At 46.3% G+C, this 15,162-nt stretch overlaps 1 protein-coding gene across 2 annotated transcripts in view; it reads left to right on the top strand.

Annotated features, from left to right (window-relative positions):
- The first annotated feature begins 279 nt into the window (after positions 1-279).
- The window catches only part of KCNH6 (potassium voltage-gated channel subfamily H member 6), a 133,396-nt gene continuing 118,513 nt past the window's right edge, over positions 280-15,162 (top strand). The window contains exon 1 of one of the 2 annotated variants that reach the window (XM_081166114.1): positions 280-898. In XM_081166114.1, coding sequence (XP_081022240.1) covers positions 823-898 — 76 coding nt within the window. In that variant the 5' untranslated portion in view covers positions 280-822. The remainder of the gene's footprint in view (positions 899-15,162) is intronic. The other variant, XM_081166118.1, reaches the window with a different exon arrangement.

Genomic DNA, 15,162 nt, shown 5'->3' with positions numbered 1-15,162 from the left:
TTTCTTCTGCTGGGAGTCAGCTTCCCTGCCCCCCTTTTTTCCCCGCTGCCCCCGCCCCACCCCACCGGCTCTTCCTTCCGCCCCCGGATTACCAGCCGGCAACCCGGGCGGCATCCTCCCTTGGACGGGCGCTTCAGCACCACAGCTTGCGAACAGCTCCCGCTCTCATCTGGGTCGGGAAGCGTTGCCTTGCCTCTGGCTCTGTGAAGGAGGCGAAACGGGTGGGGTAGGGGGGGAGAGGAGAGGAGGAGACCCCTCCCACGCGCCCGCACCCTCCTCCCAGGCAGCCCGAAGCCTCCCCTCCAGCACCCACGGTGCTGAGCTGTTAGAGCAGAGGGCAGCGCGGTCTTTCTGGTCCTCACCTATTTAGCATCCCAAGAAGAGGGATGGGAGGTGGCTGCTGGCTATTGTCAGATTAACAGCTGTTGCTGCTGACAACTCTCTTCGGGAGACATATATGGAATGGGACACTGATGACTAAGCATCATCATCGTTTTCTTTTTAAGGGAGGGGGGGACCCAATCAAACGTGGTGCCTCCCATCCCATCTCTTTCCCTTTGGCGCTCATCTTTTCCCCTTGATTCACAGCGACCCACCCCCGCCTTTGATGGAATTGCATTGGCCACAAACTAAGGGAACCTAGAGGAGGGGGCGGGAGGGCTTCCCCCTTCTCCAAGGCTTCACCAGGACAGATCCGCGTCTTCTTCTCCCACCCAAGAGAGAGAGAGGGAGAGAAATTGCGTGGACATACCAAGCCAGCTCATCTTCTCGTGCAGAGCGGAACTTTCTTTTTAGCCGTTGGATGTGAACGACAATTCGACAATGCCTGTCAGGAGGGGGCACGTTGCCCCCCAGAACACCTACTTGGATACAATCATCAGGAAATTTGAAGGACAAAGTGAGTAGCGCGTCTCTGTTGCCTTTCCTTCTCTGTGTTTGCTTTGCTTGAAGGTCAGAACTAGCAAGTGCGAGGAAGCTCCATCTTTCGCCTGCCGATATTGATGTGGAATGTGGGGCAGGCAGTAACGGGGGGGGGGGCTTGATGCCTGGGTATATTTCAGAGCATTCCTCATTCTAGTTTGGGTACTGCTGCTTAAAACTTCCAGGATATTAAGGTAGCCTGCTTCCCTGGGCATTGCCCAACTCGCACCTGTGTCCTGACAGATTGTTGCAAAGGGACTGCCTCGGGTTTTTATTGTAAACCTGGAATCAATCCCACTGGTTTTAAAAGCACAGACTTTGGGTAATGTATCCGATTAAACAAAAATAACAAAAATGGCTGTTTCGTTAAAAATCTATCCCTGGGCAATTAGGCTTGTCTCCTGGCCTTTTGGTTGGTGGTGGAATGCTATTCAATAAATTTACTGGATCTTAGTTTTTTTTTGGGGGGGGGAAGGTTGGCCATGTAACTCATGTTATCAGTATTTTCAGTATTTTCCTTTGATAATATTGCTACTTGCTAGAAATAATCCCATAAATCAGAACTTTCCATTAAAACAACGGCACCGCTAAAGTTTTGCAGCTTGACACTACAGCAGAAAGCCCTGCCCCTTAGCCCAAACATCAGAACTGTCTAATTTCACTGAACACCACCACTATAAAGCCACAGGCAATCAGCCTGCCACTTGCGTGCATGCCTGCTTATGGCACATTTTTTGCACATTTTTGTACATACACAACTCCAAACTTTTTCTTTCTTTCTTTCTTTCTTTCTTTCTTTCTTTCTTTCTTTCTTTGGTATTGTGCACAATATCTGAATTTCCTGTATTCTGGCTGGATAAGTGCGGGTTCAGTAGAAGGCTGCCTATATGTTGCCAGATCTGCAGTGCATGGGCGTACAGACTAAGCCTTGGGTTTTCCTACATACGTTAGTGGACTGTAGGATGTAGCAGCATAATTCTGTGGAGACTGGCCTGAGGAAATCTGTGTCTTCTATGTTAATTTTATTTGCTGTATTGGGCCTACCACGTAAAACCCAAATCTCCTAAAGAACCTATGCTGATGTCACAATGTGGTCCAAGAGCTCAAATCCCAGCATGGTTGCCAAAAGTCTCAAGTTCTCATCTCAAAAAAAATAAATCAGATTTGTAATAACCTAATTCACAGGGATATTGTGAGGCTAATAAAGATGCAAGCTACCAATACTGTATAAATGTTAAATGTTAAATGTAGTCCTATTATTTATCTGAACCACAGGGGTGTCTGCTGGCATCAGAATAAAGCCTAAGTTCAGTAGACCTATTGAAATTAATGTACTTAAGTGAGTCACATCCATTAATTTCAATGGGCTTGCTCTGAGCAGGACTAACATTGGATACAGCCCAAAATATTTGTACACATCCTCAAGTGAAATAAATAGCGAAGTTGCCAGCTAGCGAAAGGGAGCTCTCTCTTTTTTAACCTGAACACAGTTAAACATGCGGAACACATGGCTACTGGAAGCCATGAAATGCCAGGGGAAAAGGAAAGGGAAAAGAATTAGATCAGCAATGGAAGCTGAAGTTGTTGTTGGCTGCTTTTACGATACCCAGAAGTGTAATTTTCAGGCGCTTATCACCAATAACTAAGGGTAGATATCATCCTGCCCAACTTGTGACTTACAGGCTGCTTACACACTAGACGTATAAAGCAAATTTAAAGTGTATTGCTCCACACCCCAAGCCCTAAAGAGAAAAGATTCCCAGGAGCTGTTGTTTACTCCTCACAGAGTTACAGTCCCTATGATTCTTTGGAAGGGCTTAGATGTGGTTTAAATGTCATGTGTGTGCACAGCCCCAGGCACACCTGTGCTGTGTGTGTGTGTGTGTGTGTGTGTGTGTCAGACACATTTCAAGTCAATGGGAGTTTTCGTTTGTCCACTGAGGTGAATCACAGCCTTACTCTACATTCATTTTTATATAAGTTTTTAAGTTGATCAATACACATCAGTTTCCCTTAGGTGCTTTGCCTAGATGAATCCTGATGGCTTAAGAAGAAGTAGCTGCCCTTGTAAACATGTGAGAGAATGTGAATGTTCTCTTTATGTATTGCTTATAACTCTGAGCCACTGAAGAAGACGCTTTGGGTAGAAGTGACTGGAAGTTGTTGAATAATATTATAAAGAGCTTACTGACTTGTTTGTGTGTCAAACAATGGTGCATTTGAAGCTGCACCCATCTGGTCTTGATACTGAGTTTAGAGCCATTAAATAAACTGTAAACAAAGAGAATGTATCTCATTCTGGAAGTTTATACACCTTTATTTGTTTTATTGGCACTAGTCTTTATGAGTGGGCTTTTATTTTATGTGCTGGTCACCAATTTATGACCATTAGAGGTGGAACAAGATGTTTTTGTTGCAGGGTATGTAATGCCAAGGTAGTGTAGATGGAATAACTTTCTGGATAAGACAAAGGTCAGGCAGGCTCTGAAATCTAATTTAGAAAAAAAAGACCTCATGATTTATTTTGGTCTTTTGATATTGCCCTGTAGCTCAGAAATCCATCTAGGCTGCCCCCTGAGAATCATCTGTTCAATGTTTCTCTTGAGGGCTCAGAGCAAATGATAGGCTTACCTTAAAGAATCTCCAGTCGAGCCATTTGCCATGAAGCAGAATCTCATAATATCCATGGAACCGAAATATATTGTTTAGTCTCTCATTAGTACCCCAGCAACCGCCACTCATATCTTCAGGGCTTTACAACCTGGTGTCTATGTGTGAAGCTGTCCTGGAGATCTTTTAAGGCAGAACAAAGTAGTTCCCTGGATGTGGAGGATGGACTTCAAGGAGGAAAAGGCACGAATCCTGCAAAGTCTGTTTTGGCTTCTCTAGTCTTCCATTCATGACTCAAGGGCCACATTCACAAGGGCCAAATACCAGCAGTTGATATGTCTACAAGAGTGTAGATGCTACATCAGGGTCAGAGAAAGGTGTGCCTTCCAGAGGTTGTTGTACTAAAGTTCCCACCACAGAGAAGAGAGTGCATCTATTCAGCCTTAAGATAACTGTTGCTCCATTTAAGATTTAATTTGTACAGGCAACCCCCAATTTGCACACAACAGAGGCTACCCTGCCCCATTAAGCCCTGTTACACCCCCCTTTCCCTGCCACTTCCGGGTTCGTGGCTAATGCAGACGAGCATGGTTGCAAATGCTTTGAATGTGTGCTGTTGATGTTTTGAATCAGTGCCTGGAGGTGGTAATGGAATAGACGAAAGCCAAGAAATTAAAGCTTGCTCCAGACACCACAGAGTTGCTCCTGGACGGGAAAGGGGCCAATTCAAAGGACAGGTGTCGCAGTCTGCTTTGTGTAGAGCAGAACCTCCGGGGGGGGGATCATATTTGTAATCTAGGAAGAGCACTCCTGGGCCTGGGTTTGCTCCTGAATATCCGATGCTTTTGCCTAGCTAGTGTGCCCAGCTAGGCACACTGTTGTTGTTTAGTCGTTTAGTCGTGTCCGACTCTTCGTGACCCCATGGACCAGAGCACGCCAGGCCCTCCTGTCTTCCACTGCCTCCCGCAGTTTGGTCAAACTCATGTTGGTAGCTTCAAGAACACTGTCCAACCATCTCATCCTCTGTCGTCCCCTTCTCCTTGTGCCCTCCATCTTTCCTAACATCAGGGTCTTTTCCAGGGAGTCTTCTCTTCTCATGAGGTGGTCAAAGTATTGGAGCCTCAGCTTCAGGATCTGTCCTTCCAGTGAGCACTCAGGGCTGATTTCCTTCAGAATGGATTCTTGCAGTCCATGGGTCTCTCAAGAATCTCCTCCAGCACCATAATTCACTAACTACATAAATTCCTGGTGTCTGACCAGACCATCCAGATCAGGTTCCTGCAATATAATGCATTGAATAGCCTCTAGAAATCTCAGTTGGCGCAGTGAGGGTCTTGATGAGTTCTTGCCTGTCAGATCATATTGCACCCATTGGGGCTGGTTGCATGTTTGTGGCTGTGCCAATATTATGAAACTCCTGGCCATTTGGCTCCACTTTTTCCTTACTTTCTCTGATCTACCCCCAAAAAGTCTAGCATGCACTTGACCTGCCAGGCTGATACGTGGGTTTTAATGGTTGTTTTTACCGGTAATGCCTGTCTCTCTCTGTTTCCGTTCCTAATTGTGCTGTTAATTTTTGTTTCATTTTATTGTTATAAATGTTTTGTGAGGTGCTGTGAATACGAAGGCAGGACATGATATAATGCGCCCCGCCCCAATAAATAAAGAAGCATTTAGGAGCATGCATTGCAGACGCTTTGCATTGCCTGTGGTTTCCAGTCCAGGACTTTTAATTCAATTTCTCTGTAAACAGAATTGTGCTGCCAACCTCAAAATCAACATCCCTTTCCCCCACCCCTCCACACACACACACACACACAGCTGCCCACTCTCTTACCCACCCTGCTTTAAGCTCTAATTCACTGAAATATTGGTAGGCAACCTAATCCGCTCCTGGTGCCTTTGCCAAGATACGTGGAGCAGAGCCCAGCTGGCTTCTTAGCAGCAATGCATTTGGATGGGCAGAGGGATAACATTCTGCAATTGCCCTTTGAGAAAGGGGACTGGCTGCAAAATGAGTGTGCTCAAGCAATCACAGCTGTGGCCATGCCCCAAAGGGAAGAGGGGTAGGAATACCCTCCTCTCAGCCCCTGGCAGGTTGCACTTCTGGATGCCAGGCTAAGCAAACGTGGCCATAACATTTGGCTGTGCTCTGCTTCAGCACAGAGCTTTCACCTGGACTCTCTCTAAGGTCCAATTTATCTGTAAAAGTTGCTTATTGACCCAACTGCAAGCGGAAACAGGTTTCCGCTGGTTGTACAAGCGGTGCAAAAACCTTCTCTGGCATGGGGGGCAGAACCCATCCAGCAATGTGCAAGATTCACACATAATCCCAAAGGAATCCCCACACTTTATTTCATTTTTCTTTTTAATTTGACATGCTCATACCTTGCCTTTTCCACAAAGTTCAAGGTGGCTTACCTAAGAGCGCACCATAGCATCAAATTAAACCATCAGTCACTGAGGTAAACATCACTAAGGGCTAGTCCACACTTGTCCCTTGTCTAGAAAGCATGGGTCCAAGCAGTTTTCACTTTGTTTCATGCATTATAGGCACAGATCCAAGTGGCTTTGCCTTTGCCCCAATGCCTTCCCCTGGAAAACCTGCTCTTTGTCACTAAATCGGAACGAACAGCAATCTGCAGATAACCCGAGTGCCACTTGTTCCAATTCAGTGCTAAATATTGGATTTCCCCAGGGGGCAGTGGTGGGGTAAAAAGGTGTAGATAAGCCCTAAAACAGCAAGGAACAACTACATCTAAAACGGTAAAGCTTGGGGGCCACTAATGAAAAGACTCTGCACCTAGTAGTTGACCACCATGAAGCAGAATCTGGAGAACATCCTCCTCAGCATGAGGGGGAAGAAAGTATTGGAAAAGGCAGCCTTTAAGGTCCCATCTTATGCACTGGGTGCTGTTCTCCATACATGGTAACAGAAGGGGAATATAGAGAAATTATATTATGTTGCAATACTATGTCCCTATATATAATCTTGTAAATAGATGTATAAACGTATATTCACTGAGTAATGATTCCCTCCAGTAAGTGATAACCTCTAAAATAGTGGAGGGGGAGATTTGGTCCTCCAGATTTTGCTGGATTCCATCATCACTGATGTCACAAAGCAAGCCGGTCAGTAAATAACACAGTTCCAAGCTGGAGCTAACTCTTCATTAGCAAAACACAATCTTGGCTAAGTTTCACCTGCCCTGTAGGTCTTGCTCTATGAAATCAGTTGCTGAGGCCAAAAGTCCCTGCCTTCCCACAGCCGACTATGTATTCTCCTCTTCAAGGTTTCTTGCAAGCAATCAGAGACTGCGCCTGCGTGAAGCCTGCCACTGCTCCACCTGTTTCAGCTCTCTTCTGGTTCTGGGAGAGCAGGGGATCTTATTGCAGCAGCAGGAGGAGGGGGAGACACCCATGACTTTTCACCAGCCTGACTCATCTCTGCCTCTTGTCCTCTCTCTGCCTGCTCACCTGCTTCAACTTCTGCCTCTGATTCTTGACTTCTCTCTGCCCCAGACTCTCCCAGCTCACTAAGCCCTGTTACCCCTTCAGCCTCTGACACCTCCTCTTCTCAGTCTTCTCCCTCTTCTTCCACTGACAACTCATCCTTGTCCCACCTCAAATCCCCAGGCTCTGAGCCTTCTTCCCTTGGGGGTTCCCCAGTTGGTTCCTCCCACCACTCCTCTGTCCATCCATCCCAAGACAGCTGACCATTGCCCATGCTGGAGAGCTACAACTCTCCACCCCCTCCTCTAAATGTTGCAACCCTAAGCATACATAAAGGTAAAGGGGCCCCTGACCATTAGGTCCAGTCGTGGCCGACTATGGGGTTGCGGCGCTCATCTTGCTTTATTGGCCAAGGGAGCTGGCGTACAGCTTCTGGGTCATGTGGCCAGCATGACTAAGCTGCTTCTGGTGAACCAGAGCAGTGCACGGAAACCCCGTTTACCTTCCCGCCAGAGCAGTACCTATTTATCTACTTGCACTTTGATGTGCTTTTGAACTGCTAGGTTGGCAGGAGCTGGGACCGAGCAACGGGAGCTCACCCCGTTGCGGGGATTCGAACCGCCGACCTTCTGATCGGCAAGTCCTAGGCTCTGTGGTTTAACCCACAGAGCCACCCACGTCCCTCTAAGCATACATAACAGCCATTAAATCCTATTGAACTCTGAAGACTTGCTTCTCTGAGTCAACCTTGTTGGGGGGTTGGGACTGGGTTATGGCCACCAAAATCGTGCTCATAATAATAAAAGTATGCCCAATCTAAGTTTGAAATGCTATTGGTGGAAAACCATGAGTTCACCTCAAGCCACCATCTGTCTTGCATGCATGAGCTTAGAAAGGTCTTTGTCTTTGGCAATGGCTCTGGAGTCACAGGCATCAGCTGGTAGGTTGTTGTGCTTAATCTGGGATCTGGGAACATCTGCTCTGAATTTGAGTTCACAATCACCAGGGCTCACTCCCAGAAACTCTTTGCAGTGCCAGCACTCAACTCTTGAACGTGTGAAGTGTTCAGAAAGAGGAGAGTGCCTCTCAGCAGTGGCAAGACTGCCTTTCCCGCAAGACCCAGTAGTCACGGTCAGCCTTCACACATCTGGGTGGAAAGGCTTCAAGGGTGTGACGTCCAAGAAGCATGAACACAGCACCTCTTAAATGCTGGTAGTTTACATGACTCTCTGGGTTGCAAGCCAGATGTGCTTAGGTACTTACTTTTGAGTTAAGGTGACCATTTAATGCAAAAGGGAAATACAGGGTCAAAACCCAACATAGGAGAAGACACATGTCTGCATATGCAAATTTAGAAATATGTGTTATAACAGCTTTCCCCAACGGTGAAACCTTCACCATTTTTTGGGGACTACAACTCCCATCATCCCTAACTAATGGCCATACTGGCTGGGGCTGATAGGGGTTGTAGGCTGGAAATCTCTGGAGGGACACCAGGTTGTGGAAGGCTGTAACAAGTCTCACTGGACAGCTCAAACGGCAGAGTAAGAGACTCTTAAGTTCAAGGTTGTGGGTTCAAGCCCCATGTTGGGCAAAAGATTCCTGCATTGCAGGGGGTCGGACTAGATGACCCTCGTGGTCCCTTCCAACTCTACATTTCTTGGTTCTTTATCTTTTAAACAGGACTTGGGCTGGGCAGGACAGCCCCTTCAAACAAAGCCATGTCCTTTGTAAAGTAGGGCATGCAGCCGCTCCATCCTGAGTTGTCCCATTAGCAGCGTCTGTATCGGAGTCTAGAGAAAGACAAATAACTCCACTCCTAATGTTACGCAGAAGCAGAGTGCATAGAAGCTGGAAAGAATTGCACTGCGGATGGATAAATTCAGTACGTGTAATCAGAAATTAATTAAGAATTGTGCTAAGAGCCATCCTCCAAATGGCCTCTCGGTACTGAATAATTTTCTACGGCTCCAGCCAAAGCAGATGCTAACATATAAGAGGCACTCAGGCATGGAGAGGGAAGATGGCTATTGTTAATGGTAAGCCATTAGCTTCCTATTTGTTACATTTATGGTGTCACACCCTTCCTCCAAGGAGCTCTGGGCATGGTTCATGGTTCTTCCCCCTCTTCCGATTTTAAGCTTACAACAACCCTTGAGGTGGGTTAAGGCTGAGAGATAGTGTGACTGGCCCAATACGCTTCATGGTCCAATACACTGCACCCAACACATCTCCTGGTCCAATACACTGTTGAACTGCACCATGCTGCTGGGCACACAACATTCATCATTCATTTTGATTTTATGGCTGACAAAATCAGTTGTTGTTGTTGTTGTTGTTGTTGTTTAGTTGTTTAGTCGTGTCCGACTCTTCGTGACCCCATGGACCAGAGCACGCCAGGCACCTCTGTCTTCCACTGCCTCCCGCAGTTTGGTCAAATTATACAGTGGTGCCTCGCAAGACGAAATTAATTCGTTCCGCGAGTTTTGTCGTCTTGTGATTTTTTTCGTCTTGCGAAGCACGGTGTCGGAAAAGTTTTGGAAAAGCTTCAAAAATCACCAAAGTCTTTAAAAACCTCAAAAAAGGCTACCACACCGCATTCTATAAGTTGCTCCTCGAAGTCAAGTCGCAACTGTATTAACGGTGTTAAGAAAAAGGAAACAAACTTGCAAGACATTTCCGTCTTGCGAAGCAAGCCCATAGGGAAAATCGTCTTGCGAAGCAGCTCAAAAAACAAAAAACCCTTTCGTCTAGCAAGTTTTCCGTCTTGCGAGGCATTCGTCTTGCGAGGTACCACTGTATGCCTGTTGTCTTTGTCCATGGAGTTTTCTTGGCAGGGATACTGGAGTGGCTTGCCGGTTCCTCCTCCAGGTGGATCACGTTTGGTCAAAACTCTCCACTATGACCTGTTCATCTTGGGTGCCCTGCATGGCATAGCTCATAGCTTCTCTGAGTTATTCAAGCCCCTTCGCCACGGCAAGGCAGTGATCCACGAAGGGGTCAAAATCAGCAGGGAGGCAAAAAATAAATAAATTGCTTTGGTCCAGATGAGTATCCCAGGCTGAGAATTCAAGTCGTACCCCCCCCCCAGTGCCTGTACAGGGTTTCCCCGCATCCTTCCCCCCCCCCCATCTTGATTTTATGTTGTTCATTTATTATTGCAACCGTATCCCACCTTTACTCTAAGGAGTCCAAGCCGGTACATTTAGACATTTCCATTACATTTTTATTACATCAGAAATCATGTTCAAAAACATCCAGCTTCTTTTAAGTAGAGAATAGGCCTTTGAATACCTATGGTGTTGGCCTGGTATAGGTGATTTGTTGCCATAGCAGCTAATGGTCAGAAATGTTGTTTGGAAGCAGTGCTGCCAGCATAACATACACAACATTGTTATGTAGTGTAATGATTTGAAAATTCCTCTTGCATGGAGCCAAAAACCACTCATTAATTTGCTGCAAAAACTGGTGGAACCTATGAAATAGACCATAAAGAAGAAATGAACCATAAAGAAATGGACCATAAACAAGGCTGATCGCCAAAGAATTGATGCTTTTGAATTACGGTGCTGGAGGAGACTCTTGAGAGTCCCATGGACTGCAAGAAAATCAAACCTATCCATTTTTAAGAAAATCAGCCCTGAGTGCTCACTGGAAGGACAGATCCTGAAGCTGAGACTCCAATACTTTGGCCAGCTCATGAGAAGAGAAGACTCCCTGGAAAAGATCCTGATGTTGGGAAAGATGGAGGGCACAAGGAGAAGGGGACGACAGAGGACAAGATGGTTGGACAGTGTTCTCGAAGCTACCAGCATGAGTTTGACCAAACTGTGGGAGGCAGTGGAAGACAGAAGTGCCTGGCGTGCTCTGGTCCATGGGGTCACGAAGAGTCGGACACCACTAAACGACAAAACAACAACAACAACATGAAATAGAAGGGGGGATCATTCCGCTGTAGGCTTCAGAATGCCAGGATACCCACATTTGTGCATAAAGGAGTCTCTTTAGCATCCCTTTCCATAGGTCTCTTCTTAAGTTAGGGAAGACTTTAGCTAGCTGTTTGCTGCTTCAGCAGAGTCCTCCCATTGTACAAAGTACCCTTTCACCACCATTCCCATCTCTCAAGTTCTCAGTTGTGTGCTATAGTTTTATAAGCTGGGGGAAAGTGAAATGATGTGGCCACATGCTGTCTGGAGTCTTAATATTGTTCTAAATGGGGAGGGGAAGGATTTTTATTACCGGTAATTGGGATATGGGTGAAACTACATGCGGCAGAACTGTGCCAGACAAGGAATCCCTGTGCCAGACTGTTGTAGTGTTAAGAAATATAGTCTATTCACCTATTTACACTTCTAGTCTGCTTGGAGGGAGTCCAGATCTTACACCATGGTCTTTTCAAGAGGGGTTTGTACCCCACAGCAGTGTAGCCATCCTTCAGCCAGCCTGCCCAAGATGGATGCCAGTCTTTCTTCTTCCTTCTTCTTCCCAGAACATTCTGCTTAAAAACTCTCTTTTCCTGTCGCCTCACACCCAGCTACCCTGGCAACCTTTCAAAGCCCATCCTTGGTTCACACCTTAGGGCAAGGGGGGGGGGGAGAGAGAACAGTTATTTTGCATTGTCAGTGGCTCTCGATGTATTGTTTCTTAATGGCCCTAGACTGGCCAGGTCCTTTTGCATAGGCTAGCTTTTCCCAGTAGTGATGTATGGAAGTGAGAGCTGGACCATAAAGAAGGCTGATCGCTGAAGAATTGATGCTTTTGAATTATGGTGCTGGAGGAGACTCTTGAGAGTCCCATGGACTGCAAGAAGATCAAACCTCTCCATTCTGAAGGAAATCAGCCCTGAGTGCTCACTGGAAGGGCAGATCCTGAAGCTGAGGCCCCAATACTTTGGCCCCCTCATGAGAAGAGAAGACTCCCTGGAAAAGACCCTGATGTTGGGAAAGATGGAGAAGGGGACGACAGAGGACGAGATGGTTGGACAGTGTTCTCGAAGCTACCAGCATGAGTTTGACCAAACTGCGGGAGGCAGTGGAAGACAGGAGTTCCTGACGTGCTCTGTCCACGGGGTCACAAAGAGCCGGACACGACTAAACGACTAAACAACAACAAAGCTCAGGAATTCCTCTTCAGCTTGTATTTCTCCAATCACATCTCCAAATCCTACTATTTATTCATTTATAGTGGTTAGGGGAGGCCCCCCCCCATCTATAACAATATGCTTTGTATGCACAAGTATTGTCGGTTTGTCCCGAATCTACTGCCATCCTGCTCCCTTGAGGTTCATGGAGAGAGCCCAAGTTCCAGGACTATAGTGAGAAGGAGGGAAAGTTCTCACTTTCCACTCCCCTCACACAATACAGAACTTTATAAGTCAGAGGTTTGTAACCTTTTTGAGTCCACGGCTCCCTTGACCAACAACATTCTTTCTGTGGCACCCCTGTGAGGCTCAGGAGTCCAGTTATGTCACGCCTTGCCTGCAGAGCTGGCAGCCTCTCACCCTTTTTTGAACACCCTTCCTTGTGGAGTGTTCCCTCAGCCTCCTCTCCTCTCCCCTCTCCTTGGGAGTCCTCCTGGAAGCCTCTGCTGCAACAAACAGCTGTGCAAGCCTTTGGGAGGCAGAGATGCTAGAGGCCATCAGAGGAGGGAGCAAAGGCAAGAGGGACAGAGGCCAGTGTTACTCACGGCACCCCTGACCATCCTTCAAGGCACCGCAGGGTGCCACAGCACACGGGCTGAGAACCACTGGCATAAGGTTCTCCATGTCTTCACCCCCTCTACCCACACAATAATTATCTTATTTTTTATTTTTATTTTTAAAAAACCCAAATGCTTACACCTTCCTTCACAGGGAAGATGCTCCAGCTGCACCACTTGGATGGTCTAGTTGCTCTTATCTGTGCCTTTCCCAACTTTCTCATGATTGAGACAGGGAGAGCAAAACTCAACATAATCTGCGTCGATACTCTCCAACTTGGTGGTTGGGCGAATGGTACCATCCACAATATTGGTGTTATGTACTGAGTTGAATAGGATCCAAATTGCTGCAGTCTGATTGGTCCTAGAACGATAGGATCCAAAATGCAGCAGTCTGGTCCTAAAAACAATAGGATTCAGCATGCAGCAGTCTGATTGGTCCTAGAACAATGCAGCAGTATGATTGGTCGGCAGGAGCCACCCAATCCAGCTCCAGATAGAAGTGAATCCACAACCTGATTGGCCTACAGGAGAATTCTGGAATTAGCCAATCACGTGCAGCCCATTGTGTAAATAATGTATATAAAGCAGATACTTGGGGAAACTTTCATTCCTCCTCCCACTATGAGCTGAATAAAGAGCATGAAATCCACTCTCGACTCTGAGTATATTTCAGCTGGCTTCCTTGCTGGTCTTGGCAGATGATTTATGAATAACATTGATTGAAATGGCACTAGTTTCAGTACAGATCCTTGGGGACGCCGCTGCTTATTTGCCTCCGTTGCATTCTTACATTTATCCCATTTCCTGTTCTTTAACCAGTTCCTGATCCATAAGTGGACCTGTTGTCTTATTCCATGGCTGTTACTCAGGAGGACTTTGCCAAATGATTTTTAGAAGTTTGGGTTTACTGTTGTTTAATGCATCAGCCTTTCCTACATGCCTATTGACATTCTCAAGGAACGACACAAGATTGGTGAAGCCTCCCTCTGGCGAACTCATTGATTCCTCCTTGGGCGAAGCTGTTCTTCTAAAATGCTAAATATTTTCCACCTCTTTACCCCCAAACAGACATTGAGCTAGCTGACTGCCTTTTTTAAAAAAGACTGGCGTTGTGTTGGCTTTCTTCCAACGCTCTAGAAAGGAAGGACAATCTTAGTGACATGCTTCATATTTTTCTTAGGAGAGGAGCAATTTCACATTTTAGTTCTCTGAGAACTGCTGCGTGTATATGCCATCGGGAGCTGGTGATTTGTTTGTTTTAATTTGGCAGTTAGCCCTAGAACTTTATCTCCCATCGCCTCTTTTTGGTTCAGTTCTCTGAACACCCTTCTGGAAAAAGTGATTTAGAAATGGGAATCTGTCCAATATTTTTCACAGTAAAGATGGATGGGAATTTCTTTGCAATCGCTGTATCCTCCTTTCTTTGTCTGGTGCTCTGACACATTCTCTGTCTTCTTATGTATTGAAATAGCTACTTATTCTTCATCTTAATTTTTTGCGAATCAAAGAACATATTGCTAAAGGCCAACAATAAACAATTATTTCAATATATCAGAAACAGGCTTCTTTCCACTTGCCTCATCACCTCATATGTGTTTTGCAAACTTCTTCTTGTCCTTCTTGCCCATTTTTAAGGGTATCTCCCTTTCAACTTCACTTTAATCCGGAGCTTTCCAAACGGTGTGTCACAACACGTTAGTGTGTCAGTTGCCATGTGTCGGTGTGTTGCACAAATCCTCCCCGCACTCTTAAAGGAGGTTACTTTAACCTCCAGTTTGCTACTAAAACTGAATTACTGTGTCACGAAATGATGCATGTCTAAAAAGTGTGTCACCAGCATGAAAAGTTTGGGAAGCCCTGCTTTTAACCACTGCTGCTGCTGCGAGAAGGGAGAAAATTCAGAGGCTGAAACAGGAAGCAAGGGAAGACTTGCAAGATCCACCCAGGGGCAGATCTACTATGAAATGAATAAAGCCCCTAATCCCAGAGGGGGCCTAGAAGTGACTTCATTCCACATTGCTTAAAATATTTGGGTCTAGGAGACCCAATCTGAGTCACATGAGGCAAAATTTATTAATTTTTTGTTGGATATATTTCAACAATCCCAAAGTTTGAGAGTCAGATGAAGAAGAAGAAGAGTTTGGATTTGATATCCCACTTTATCACTACCCGAAGGAGTCTCAAAGCAGCTAACATTCTCCTTTCCCTTCCTTCCCCACAACAAACACTCTGTGAGGTGAGTGGGGCTGAGAGACTTCAGAGAAGTGTGACTGGCCTAAGGTCACCCAGCAGCTGCATGTGGAGGAGCGGAGACGCGAACCCGGTTCCCCAGATTACGAGTCTACCGCTCTTAACCGCTACACCACACTGGCTCTCATGCTGTAAAGGTTGAGTGTTGCGGCAGTGACAGAGCTACATGCTCCAGCACCCAGAGCGGCGAACACGCGGGGTTGTGGCTGGTGCATGTCCTAGGGGGCA

The sequence above is a fragment of the Podarcis bocagei genome, assembly GCF_964188305.1.
Source record: "Podarcis bocagei genome assembly, chromosome: 13".
Taxonomy (NCBI): Eukaryota; Metazoa; Chordata; class Lepidosauria; order Squamata; family Lacertidae; genus Podarcis; species Podarcis bocagei.
This window is presented reverse-complemented; position numbering and strand designations above follow the sequence as displayed.